At 55.0% G+C, this 12865-nt stretch overlaps 1 protein-coding gene across 1 annotated transcript in view; it reads left to right on the top strand.

The window, feature by feature from the left end:
* The window catches only part of SOGA1 (suppressor of glucose, autophagy associated 1), a 75276-nt gene continuing 70899 nt past the window's right edge, over positions 8489-12865 (top strand). Inside the window, exon 1 of the mRNA XM_018057819.1 lies at positions 8489-9455. Within this exon, the coding sequence (XP_017913308.1) occupies positions 8781-9455 (675 nt within the window). The 5' untranslated portion in view covers positions 8489-8780. The remainder of the gene's footprint in view (positions 9456-12865) is intronic.

Raw genomic sequence — 12865 nt, 5'->3', positions numbered from 1 at the left:
CCCATCATGGAAGGCACTTCCCTTAAGGGGCGCAAATGTTACAGGAAAGGGTCAAGCCGTGGGGCCACATCCACCTCCCTGTGCTTCCGGGGAAACCTGGGGCTCGGTGGGTGAGGAGAAGCCACCCTGCTCTGGTCCTGTTTCCCTTCTCTCACATGGGGGAGGTGATTCTTACTGGCCTGTCATGATATGGAAGGACAGGAAGCCCAGTATCTGGCTCACAGTAGGCATGCTCTCAGTTCAGGTAGTTCTCTGTCCCAGGCTCATAGTGGGACTTCAGTGAATGCTGCTGTTGAAACACAGAACCTCAAAGTTGGAAGGGGTTTCAGCCAGTCCCAGACCAAGTGACCTCCATGCAGGGCAGGAAGTCATGAAAAAATATGCCCAGCAAGGGTCCCCCAGCCTGTTTGGGGTGGGTGAGCCCACTCCTTGGGTGGCTCACACCCTTGGACGGGCCAGCTGCCCGCTGGGGGACCAGGGTACAGAGCTACAACTGTTTCACGCAGACCTCCAGGTGAACAGGGTCAGTTCTGGAAGTAGCCCCTTTTCTGCAGGATCCAGGAAATGTGGGATGGGAGCGGGGGGAGGGGCGGCTGTAAAAACCCCTTCCTGCTGGCCTTGGTGGAAAGGACTTGGGTCTCCAGATCCTTTCTCCATGGCCAGGTCTCCTGGGGCAACGCCCTAACCAGGAAGATAGGATACTGAAAGGACTTGTATTAATATTATGGGGAAAACATTCAAGTGATGGGCCCTGTTGCCATCTCAAACAAGGCTGTTGCAATATGTGTTTGAACTGTTAACAGCCTGGAGGTCACATGTCTGGCCCTCCTGCTCTCACAGCCCCACTCCCAAATCTTTTCCCTCCACACTCGATTCCTGAGCCTTTGGGCACTTTGGGAGACCAGTGAGGTGTGCCTTGCTGTCCCATTCTTTGTCCTTAAGTCTAGAATGTGACCTGGCAAGAAAGCTAATTGCCACGAAGTGTGTTCAGTCATGTCTGACTCTTTGCGATCCCGTGGACTGTAGCCCACCAGGCTCCTCTGTCTGTGGAATTATCCAGGCAAGAATACTGGAGTGGGTAGCCATTCCCTTCTCTGGGGAATCTTCCTGACCCAGGGATGGAACCTGGGTCTCCCACATTGCAGGCCGATTCTTTACCATCTGAGCCACCTGGAAGCCCAAATCGCATGTAATTGGCTTCTGAAAAGCTTCCACGATCAGATTCTAGATGCCAGAGGGTTGAACATCCCAGCTCTGCCTTGCAGCCTGCCTTCTCCTTTCTCCACCAGACCACACGCCGCCTCTTTTAGCACGGCAGCAGTCATCACCAGGAAACAATTTCAATGTCCCGTACAAGGGGAAAAGGTTAATCGACCCGTGGAACATCCACTCTGTGCATTATTTCTAAGAATTAAAAGCGATGTTTGCCAAGAGTTCATAAATGCACAGGAAAATGCTTCTGCTACTCTGTAAAATGAAAAAAGCAGATATAAAATGAGATGTGTGGCACAGTTTCCGCTACGCAAAATAAACCCTTAGACATTGGGAGAAAAGGGAGAGGATACACCTGGTGGCTCGCTGGGCTGACTGGCTTCGCTCTGAGCTGTGGGTGGGTGCATGATGTACCCCCTCGGCATCCTGGGAGCTCTGATCTCCGTGCTCTGGTCCCTGTAATGGACCATCTTTGCCCCCCTCACGCACCATTGCCACTCCTTTGGCTCCTCACTCTCAGCTGGTGACTTTGTTCCTCTTTGAGAAAATGGAAGCCATCAGTCCCTCCCTCACCCTTCCGATAGACCCACCTGCATCTCACCCATCTCTTCTGCCTGCCTTCCGGGACAATGAAGGAACAGCCTCTGTTCCCTTCCGAAGCCAGTCCCTGGGGTCCCCCTAGATTTCTCACTCTCCACTTTTCTCTGCCTCATCCATCTCTTGCTTGCCCCTGCCTCTCACGTGACCACGACGGCTCCATCCTCGTCTCCCTACATTCCACCTCCTCCTCCTGGTCACTGTTCAATCCCTGGCCTTTGACATCTGTCCTGACCACCCCTGCTCTTGTCTCTCTAGGCTGGGGGCGGGGGGACACACTTTTCTGCTCTCATCTTCCTCCAGCCCCTCTGCTATTTGACAGAGTGATTCTCCCTCTCTTACATTTACTCCTTCAGTGGCAGCTCCCCTGCTGTCTTTTGTGGCTGGTGTCTCGTCTCTTACCCACTTTTTAGAACCAGGGATTCCTTTTTAATTTTCTACTTTATTAAAGAAATGATATATGGAGATAGCTTTATTTAATAAGATTCGAACAATTAATGATAGACATTCTAGAAGCAGTTGTTGAAGGCCTCTTTCATCCTGTCTTCTCCCAATCTCATCCACGCTTGGAGGGAACAACTACCAATTTTTTTTCATTTTTAAATTTTACTTTTTGTTTTAAATTGAAGTATACTTGTACAGCATTATATAAGTTACAGGTATACGTGATAGTGACTCACAATTTTTAAAGGTTGCACTCCATTTATGGTTATTATAAAACAGTAGCTATATTCCCTGTGTTGTACAATAAGCCCTTGTTGCTTTATTATTATTATTATTTTGGGAGGTGCGTGCCACATGGCTTGCAGAATCCCAGTTCCCCAACCAGGAACTGAACCTCAGGTTACAGCAGTGAAAACCTGGAATCCTAACCACTAGGCCACAAGAGAACTCCACTTGTAGCTTATTTTCTACAAAACGGTTTGGACCTTCCTTCTCCCCACTGGTAACCCCTAGTTTGTTCTCTATATCTGTGATAGAACCAGGGATTCCTAACTTCCTGGTTCTAGGGAAGTTTTTCTTCTCTCTATAGACCCTCTCTGTATGTGACCCTATCTGGTCTCATGGATTTAAATATTATCTAAACGTTAATAATCTTTCATGACTCTGGACCACATGCTACCCTGGGCCCCACACTCATAGATCTGTTGCCTATATGCCTTGAAAGTCTCCAAAAACATTTCAAAGAACTTTCAATTGGGCCCAGAAAGAACTCTGAATTTCCACCCCTAAACCTGGTCTCTCTACCCACAATCACCTCTGAGCTGTTTTCCCTGTCTTGTTAAACCACACCACCACTCGTACTGTAACGAAAGCCCAAAACCTGGGAGTTGAACTTCATTTCTCTGATGCCTCACCTCCATCCATGGGTGTCCGAGTCTTCAAAGTTCCCAGAAGCTTTCTCAGGAGCATCCCTCTTCTTCCCTCTCTACTGCCTCCACCCTCATCCCAGCCACCGTTACCTCTCAGGCTGGTCCAACAGCTCTATGCCCCATCTTCTAGCATCTTCTTGCCATCAGCTAGAGTGATCTATTTAAAACACAGATTACATCTCACCCTGGCTTACTCCGAAGCCCCCAGTGGCTGGTCACTGCATCAAGAATAAAGGCCTGCGAGGGCTGCTGCGACTCCCTCTGTCCACTCCAGCTCTGTCCATCACCCATCTAGTGCTGGTCACATGGCCCTTCTCACTGTCTTGAACATCTATCAAGTGGGTTCTCTCTGCCTGGAATTCTCTTATTCTGGCTCTCTGAATAACTCGCTTTAAATGTCACCTCCAAAGAGAGGCTGACCTGACTACTCTATTTAAAGCAGGCTCCCCTACTAATTCCTCTAACTCTTCTTCAGCCAGTGGTTTGTATAAGGGACAAAAACTTTGGGACTTCCCTGGTGGCCCGGTGGTTAAGACTTCACAATTTTTAAAGGTTATACTCCATCTATAGTTATTGTAAAATAGCAGCTATATTCCATGTGTTGTACACTAAGTCTTTGTAGCTTATTATTATTATTATGGGGGGTGTGCTGGGGCATGAATTTCATCCCTCATTGGGGAACTAAGATCCCATATGCTGCATGGTGTGGCCAAAAAATAAAAGCACATTTTAAAAAGGAATAAAAATTTCAGTTTTTAAAAGATCACCTCTTCTTGGGAGCCTTCCAGGGTTTAGTCTCTATTCAGTTTCCATCATGTTGGTCAATTCAGCTGCTTGAATGGGAGAACATAAACTGTTTTCCCACTGGGTGATCAGCATCTTCATTTCTTACAATCTGATTTATTTCTTACAATCATTTAATGCTTCATGGCTTCTAGAGTAGAACTTTATAAAGTGTGCGCCTGAGCTGAACACTACCCAACAATGCAGCACAACAGGCTCTAAAGCCTGATGGCCCTGGGGTCAGATCTACCCCAGCCCTGCCACTTCCAAGTTATATGACCTTGAACAAGCATTCTAGTTATTCATTGCTGTGTAACAAACTACCCCCAAAATTAGTGTCTCAGAACAACAATATTTATTTTGCAGTTTGGGACAGCTCATTTCTGCTCTGCTTAGCATCAGCTGGTGCAGCTCCAAGGCTGGAGGCTGTATCATCTGAAAATTCCGTCTCTTACATGTCCAGGGCTTGATGGGGACCAGAGCTGGAGTTGTTGACTGGAACACTTTCATGTGGCCTCTCCCATGAGGCCTCGCTTCCTCCCAACATGGTGGCTGGAATCCAAGGGAAAGTGGATTGAGAGAGAGAGACTCAGAGACACAGAGAGATTGAGTTGTCAGTCATATTGCCTTTTAGGACCTAGCTTTGGAAGTCACACTGTTACTTCTGCCATTCTCTGTTGGTTGAGGCAGTCACAAAAGCTGCTCAGGTTCGAGGTGAAGGAATACAAACCTTGTCACTCAATTGGAAGAGGGTCAGTGCCACACTGTAAAAAAGAATAATTGGGGGACTTCCCTGATGGTCTAGTGGTTGAGAACCCACCTTGCAATGCAGAGGACGAGGGTTCTAGCCCTGGTCGGGGAACTAAGAAGCCTTGAGCCCTGCCCCTCACCACTAGAGTGTCTGTGTGCTGCAGCGAAAGATCCCGCATGACACAGTGAAAATCCCACATGCCGCAACTAAGCCCTCATGCAGCCAAATAAATCAATAAATATTTTTTTAAAAAAAGAATAATTGGGATAAGCATGGCAACCCACTCCAGTACTCTTGCCTGGAGGATCCCATGGAGGGAGCAACCTGGTAGGCTACAGTCCATGGGGGTCGCAAAGAGTCGGACACGACTGAGCGACTTCACTTTCACTTTCACTTTCATACGTACGTCAAGGCTGTATATTGTCACCCTGCTTAATTAACTTATATGCAGAGTATATCATGAGAAACGCTGGGCTGGAAGAAGCACAAGCTAGAATCAAGATTACCGGGAGAAATATCAATAACCTCAGATATGCAGATGACACCACCCTTATGGCAGAAAGTGAAGAGGAACTAAAAAGCCTCTTGATGAAAGTGAAAGAGGAGAGTGAAAAAGTTGGCTTAAAGCTCAACATTCAGAAAACAAAGATCATGGCATCTGGTCCCATCACTTCATGGGAATTAGATGGGGAAACAGTAGAAACAGTGTCAGACTTTATTTTTTGGGCTCCAAAATCACTGCAGATGGTGATTGCAGCCATGAAATTAAAAGACACTTACTCCTTGGGAGGAAAGTTATGACCAAACTAGATAGCATATTCAAAAGCAGAGACATTACTTTGCCAACAAAGGTCCGTCTAGTCAAGGCTATGGTTTTTCCAATGGTCATGTATAGATGTGAAAGTTGGACTGTGAAGAAAGCTGAGCACCGAAGAATTGATGCTTTTGAACTGTGGTGTTGGAGAAGACTCTTGAGAGTCCCTTGGACTGCAAGGAGATCTAACCAGTCCATTCTGAAGGAGATCAGCCCTGGGATTTCTTTGGAAGGACGGATGCTAAAGCTGAAACTCCAGTACTTTGGCCACCTCATGTGAAGAGTTGACTCATTGGAAAAGACTCTGATGCTGGGAGGGATTGGGGACAGGAGGAGAAGGGGACGACAGAGGATGAGATGGCTGGATGGCATCACCAACTCGATGGACATGAGTTTGGGTGAACTCCGGGAGTTGGTGATGGACAGGAAGGCCTGGCATGCTGCCATTCATGGGGTCGCAAAGAGTCGGAGATGACTGAGCAACTGAACTGAACTGAAACATCCCTGAACCTGTCTTCAAAAAATACAGTCAGTCCCAAGAGGTTCCTAACCTTTCCGGGATCCTCTGCTGAAGTGTTGGGCACTGAGCCTGGCATGAGTGCTCAGGGGTCGGGAAGCCCCGGGTGGTCTCCCCACCTCCATGGAGCCAAGTCTGGGCTCCTGGCAAGTCTTGCTCCTTCTGCTGTTTCCCTCCTCTGAACCGAGTCCAGAGCCCGCACCTTGACCCTACCCAGCCCTCGCCACCCCAGCCCTACCAGGGCTTGCTGTTCCCCAGGCTCTTCTGGGGCTGCAATGTGGATTCAGGGCTCGCACATCTGAAGACCCTCAGAACAGGCAGGGCCATTAGCCCCCTGCTTAGCTATGAGTGTTGGGACCCAGACAGGGTACGTGGTAGAGCCAGGACTCTCGCCCAGGCCCACATGGGGAGATCCAGGCAGCTGCTGGGGGACTTCCCTGATGGTCTAGTGGTTGATGAGTGTGTCAGGAGTGGCTGAGCAGCCTGCTCTAGCATGTATCCCCCTGCCACGGTTCACATCATCCAGCATCTCCGAGCCCACATTCTGCATAGATGGAGAAATTGAAGCTCAGAGAGGGTATGGAGTTTCTAAGAGCCACACAGCACCTCTCTGTGCCAGACCAGAACCAGTCTACAAGAAATGGGGTCATCAGAGCTAGAAGGACCCTGTTATCCATTGTATCACATGGGGTCTTCCGAGGCCGGAGAAGCAGAGGAGGGCCTACCTTGGTCCTTGCCTTGGTGGAATGTCATGCCATCCTGTGGTGATGACTCTTTTGTGGCTCATCTCCTCCCTTGACTGCGTGCTCCAGGAGGTCAGGAATTCACCACTGACAAGTCCACCACTGTGGCCCTCTGTGGACTGGGTGAGTGGACAGTCAGTATGGGCAGGGGAGCTGGTGCTTTGCCAGGAGGGGATGGAAATGCCCCTGAAGAAGTGTTTGCAGAGGACCTGTCAAGGGGCCCTGCTCCTTACCTGGCTGGTGGAGGCACCTGGAGAAAGGGTTTGAGGATGGAGGGGGCACTCACACACCTAGACACCCCTAGATGGGAATGAAGCCTTGCCTCACAAGGAGAGGGCATACCCCAGGAGTGTATTCACCGCTGTGGGGTAGGAGGGACAGAAACAAAGTGGACCTGGGGCCAGCTGTGTGTCAAGGCGGAGGAGTGAGGCAACAGGACTGGGGGGAGGAGGAAGAGGAGGGAAAGGGAAATGGAAAAGGAAGGGGGAAAGGGTTAAGAGGAGGAAACGAAAGTAAGAGGAACAGAGGGAGGAGGAAGGGGCTGCAGAGGGGTAAACACAGCCCTGCCCCCCACCGTCGCAAGGGGCTGCCACCCTGAGGGTGATCGCCACCCCGCTGGGCAGCCAAAGGACTTCCGACGACTCTGCCCAGCAGGGGCCAGGCGGCGATGGCGGGTAGCAGCGAGGAGAGGGGGCGGGAAAGGTGTGACAGCCACATGGGAACATCAACAACACGGGAGCACAGTTCTGGAAGGGAAGAAACGACACCCATCAGAGTTGGGGCTCCAGGGTCATATGGAGTTGCTCTGTCAGGGACGTGTGAGGATCAGGGCAACCAGGTCCAGCTCGGACTAGCCTACGCGGGAGCCAAAACCTACTCCCAAAGCACCCGCAGGTCTGACTTCTCAGAACGGGTCGCCTCGATTTTAGCCGGGCAGAGCCTGAGACCGGGTTCAGGGAAGCAGCGAGCGTGCCTGGGGCCACAGCCGGTCAAGGCGTGCAGAGCTGGGCAGGCACCGAGGGCCAGACGCTCCCCACGACTATGAGAGGGAAGCCAAGCCTGGACATCCGGAGCACGCCCTTGGAGGCGCGAGGTCTGGCATCCATCCCGGCTCTGCCAGTAACCGTGGGCCGGGATCGCCGGTCTTCCCCAGGCTTCAGTTTACGCATCTGTACATTGGGATGAACTGTCTCGCTCCGCTAGGTTCGGGGGGCGGAGTTCGCGCACGCTCCGCACAGCCGCGAGGGGCGAGGTGCTCGGCGTGTATATGGATGCTGGCTCACGCGATCTGAGGTCCGCCCGGCCTCTGCCTGGGAGTCCCCCGTCTCGCGGCTCGCGCGACCTCTGCGCGGACGAGGGGAGCGAAGGCGCCTCCGCCGGGGGCGTCGCCCAGGCCAGCAGGGGAGGGGACGGCGGCGGAACGGAGGCGGAGGGAGCCGGGGCCTCGGCAGCCTCGGCCGGCCTGACCCTCGAGGGGGTCGCTGTTGCCTCGCAGATCCCTCCCTCGCTCGCTGCCTGTGTCCCTCCCTGCCGCTCCCGCCGCGTCCGCCTTTTGTTCGCGGAGCCGCGCGTCCCCGAGCCGAGGCGGCGGGGCGGGGAGCTGGCGGGGCTGCGCGGGGGGCGGGCCGCGCCGGGCGGAGCCGGGGCCCGGGCCGCAGCCGGACTCGGAGCTCGAGAGAGCGATCGGCGCGCAGGCAGCCGGGGCCCGGGCACGCTCCGGGGGCGCGGCGAGGCCGAGGGGGCGGGCGCCGGGCGGAGCCGGAGCCGGAGCCGGGGTGCCTGGAGGCGATCGGGCCGCTCTCTCCGAGCCCAGAGCAGTGGAGAGACCGTGCGGCGGGGGTCGGGGCCGGAGCGCAGCCCCGGGGCTGAGGTGGGCCGAGAGGAGCCGCGACCCCAGCGGCCGGAGCGGCGCCAGGAGCCTCCCACCGGGCGCGGAGGCCGGGCGGGCCCGGGCCATGCGCGCCGCTCCTTGAGGCCAAGGGAAACCGCGATGGAGGTGCCGGCGGGGGAGCCCCCGGCTCGGGGCTGCGGCCCCCCGCCTGCTCCCGCCCCGGAGAGGAAGAAGAGCCACCGCGCGCCGTCGCCGGCCCGGCCCAAGGACGTGGCCGGCTGGTCTCTGGCCAAGGGCCGCCGCGGCCCAGGCCCGGGCGCCGCGGCCGCTTGCAGCGCCGCGTCCTCGGCGAGGCCGGACAAGAAGGGGCGTGCGGTGGCGCCCGGGGCGCGGGGCGCAGGGACGCGAGTTGCCGGGGTCCGCACCGGGGTCCGCGCCAAGGGCCGTCCGCGCCCGGGGACCGGGCCGCGACCGCCGCCACCGCCGCCCAGCCTCACCGACAGCAGCTCGGAGGTGTCGGACTGCGCGTCGGAGGAGGCGCGCCTGCTGGGCCTGGAGCTGGCGCTGAGCAGCGACGCCGAGTCGGCTGCCGGGGGCCCCGGGGGGGCCCGCACGGGACAGCCGCCCCAGCCGGCGCAGCCGGCACAGCAGCCTCCGCGGCCCCCCGCCTCCCCCGAGGAGCCGTCGGTGGCCGCGTCGTCGGTGGGCAGCAGCCGCCTGCCCCTCAGTGCCTCGCTCGCCTTCTCCGACCTCACCGAGGAGATGCTGGACTGTGGACCCGGCGGCTTCGTGCGAGAGCTGGAGGAGCTGCGCTCGGAGAACGACTATCTCAAGGTGCGGGGTCGGGGCGGGGGTCCCGGTGGGGGAAGGGGAGGCCGCGGGGAGGCGCGGGTGTCCGCCCCACCGGCCCGAGGCACCAGCCGGCCCGCTGTCCCACCGCTCGAGCTGGGCAAGGGGCCTAAACCCTCAGGGGCTCCCTCGCATCCCGCTTCCCATTGTATCTGGGAAACCTTCTCCTAAGGGAGGAACCTGGAGGAGACTGCCGATGGGCTTTGATTTAGGAAGGGGGTCTTGAGTGCTTTGGAGGATGCTTAGATAAGGTGCCTGGGATGGGGGTGGGTGCTCCGTGAGGGCCTGGACCTCGGAAATCGCGGCTCAGAGCCCCCACCCCCAGGCCGCTGGGTGGCCCTCCTTTCTGGGACAGGCACTGGTGTGCCGTTTGCCGGGGAGACCTGTGGCCATCTCCCGCTAAGGAGAGGCCTGAACACTAGCCTGAGTCTTCACCCAGGGCTTTCCTGGCTCGGGCCTGTCCCTGCCTGCCTTTTAGGGCGGGTCCGCATTTGAAAGCATGACATCTGGGAACATCCCCTTGGCTAGAGTCCGACTTCCGCCCAGTCTAACGGTCCTGCAGCCTGGGAGGATGGTGTCCTGGGAGAACCCGTTCACACCTCCCTAAATCCCAGGGTATTGTCTTCTGCCCAGTTTTGGATAGGCCCTGTATACACAGCAGTCCTATCGTGCCCCCCAGCAGTGTCCATCTCCTTTCCAATAAGAAGAGGGAAGCTGGCATCTGAAAGAGGCTTTTTCTCTGGGCATGTAGGGGACCTGAGAGCTTCCCAGGAAAGCAGGCTTGACCGTCACCCTTTCGGTGCACATGAGGACCTACTGGATGCAGGCCAAGCTGTCTGCCCACTGAGGCAACTTGAGCGTCGGCCCAGCCCTCGTATGTCGGTGTTGGCCTGGGAGATTGCCGGCTTCCTGGGTTCTCCCGCCACGGGCTGGGCACGGTTTGGAAGAGGCTGAAATGTTACCTGCTCTTATCAGTTGGTATCCTAGCACAACACCCGGAGCACCCCTGGCCAAGAGCCTCCGAGTTCATGGCACTCTGTTGATTTCTGTCTGCCTGGCAATACTTACCCTTGCACTGTAGCTCTTCGGGCCCAAAGGGTTTCTCTGTCTTTAGAGTCTGTGAGGTCTTGCTTAACTGTGTCTCTCCTTCTCCATCTCCCCCAGGATCTGCTACCCCGCCTGTGTTTAGTAACTGCTTGTACAATAGAAGGACAGAGTCTGTCTGAATCAGAATAACCTACCCTTTTAGCCTCTAACCTTTCCTCAGACCAGGCCTTAGTTTTCTCATCTGTTAATTGGGAGGGTAAGCCTTCCCAAAGCCCCCATTCAGTGTGGACAATCGGGGGCTCAGTCAGCTCCTGCAGTCTTCACAAGCCAGCTGTGAGGAGGGTATTAGGAGAGAGGAGGGAGATCAGCCAGAGAAGGCCTGGCCCTGCCCAGGTGGTGCCTGACCTGCCTTGAGCTCCTCAATCCTGCCTCCTGGCCTCCATTGCTCCCCTGGCAAGGGAAGATGGGCCGTAGAACTTGACTTCATGGTTTCCCTCATCCACCCCCACCAGCTCCTGTTCATCCCAGGAAATTACCCGGCAGAGCTCTGGAGTCCTGCCCAGCCACCCATGATTGTTAGGATGGGAAACAGTTCCAGAAGGCTGGAGATTGAACCTGAGGCCTCACAGGGGCCAGGACCTGGCTGGGGACCACCCACTGCCTGCGTCAGGGCTCAGCCTCAGTTTCCCTCATTCATTCAGTGTTTCTGGCTTCACATGCAGGCCTCAGACCACTGTTATATCTGAAGAGTGTGCCTTCCTGGTTGTGTGATCTTGGGCAAGCCCCTTAATGCCTCTGGACCTCAGTCTCCCTGTTGTAAAAAGAGACATCACACATCTTCCAACCTTAAGGGTTCAATGAGTTATGTGCGCAAACACCCTGAGAGCTCCACCCTGAGTGGAGCGAGCCTCAGAGGAGGGTAATTTCCACCACTGTTATTCTCAAGCGGTACATGACACATTTCCGTGGGCGCTTACCATGTTCTCTGGCAGACTCCGTGGGGAAGGAATAGAGCCTCCTCCCCACCTGAAGTAGTCCTGGCCCCTCATTCATTCATTCACCAACTAGTTACTTAATGCCTGCTGGGTACCAGGCACTAACACAGGTCTGAGGATGAAGTGTCTGTTTTCATGGAGCTGTTGGTCCTAGTGGAGGAGGCTGGAATTAGACTGTAGTCACACACTGCATCACACACTGCATCACACTAGGGATCGTCACAAGGGTGGGGAGGGACACGAGGGGGGACTGGGTGGCTTAGGGAGGCCAGGATGAGAGGGAGCCAGCTGAGTAAGGAGCTGGAGTGAGACCCTTCCAGGCTAAGCGAAGTAGGAAGAAACTTGTGGAATTCAGGGAACAGTTCTGAGCCTGGAGAGAGGGAGGAGCTTGGATGGGAGAGGTGAGCAGGACAGGTTAATGCTGTGTCCACGTGAATCAGTCCCTGATCTTTTCTCCAGCTGCCAGCCTCACAGAAGCGAGGTGAAAGCCTAGAGACTGTGGATGTGGGCCATAAATGTAGAGGCTATCACAGGAGTTGAGTTCTTTGTTTGGTTTTGTTTTGGGGGGCACGCCGTGAGGCATGCAAGATCTTAGTTCCTGGACCCAGGGATCAAAGCCGCATTTCCTGCAGTGAAAGTGCAGAGCCTTAACTACTGAACTGGCTGGGAAGTTCCAGGAGGAGTTGTTTTGTTCATTCTGGAGATGGGTAAACTGCAGCCACAACAGGGAGGGGACTTGCTCCAGGTCCCAGAGCCAGTTTTCCAGGCAGCAGGCTTGGAGTCAGAGTACCTTGTACTCTTGACGTGTTTCCTGCCCCTCTGGGCCGCTTTGCTTCCAAGATGCAGGAACCGAGTTAACAGGAGAGACTGCAGGTCCCCAGCATGTCCGCGGCAGGCCTGGTGCTGCCTGGCTTGAGTCTCTGGGAGCCCGGAGGGGCCTTTCTCGAGCTCACCTCCCAGTTGATGGAAGGCACTGGGACCTGTCGCCTGGGGAGGGCCTTGTGGATGATGATGGCAGATCTCCTGAGGCCTGAGGCTTGCTCTGGGGCCCCAGGGGGAAGGTGGAAACCTGGCAGTTCTCTCCCAGTGAGGAGCTGCTACAGAGAAGGCAGTGAGCTTGCTGTCACTTGAGTTATTCAGAGTTATTGAATGCTGGAGGTATTCACCCGTTGGATAAAGACATAGGGCTTGTGGAAAATAGCTTGTAAACTGAACAAAATGTAGTGTTTGTGATTACTTGAGGAGGATTTAGGAAGAGGTTTATGTGAAGGCTGTAGCTGAAATTGCCTGACCTCAGGGTCCCTTCCAGCCAAGGAAGGGTGAAGGTTATTAACTTAAAAAAAAATGTAAACA

Source organism: Capra hircus, chromosome 13 (genome assembly GCF_001704415.2).
Source record: "Capra hircus breed San Clemente chromosome 13, ASM170441v1, whole genome shotgun sequence".
Classification (NCBI taxonomy): domain Eukaryota; kingdom Metazoa; phylum Chordata; class Mammalia; order Artiodactyla; family Bovidae; genus Capra; species Capra hircus.
Note: the sequence above shows the minus strand (reverse complement) of the source record. Positions and strands in the feature narration are given on the sequence as shown.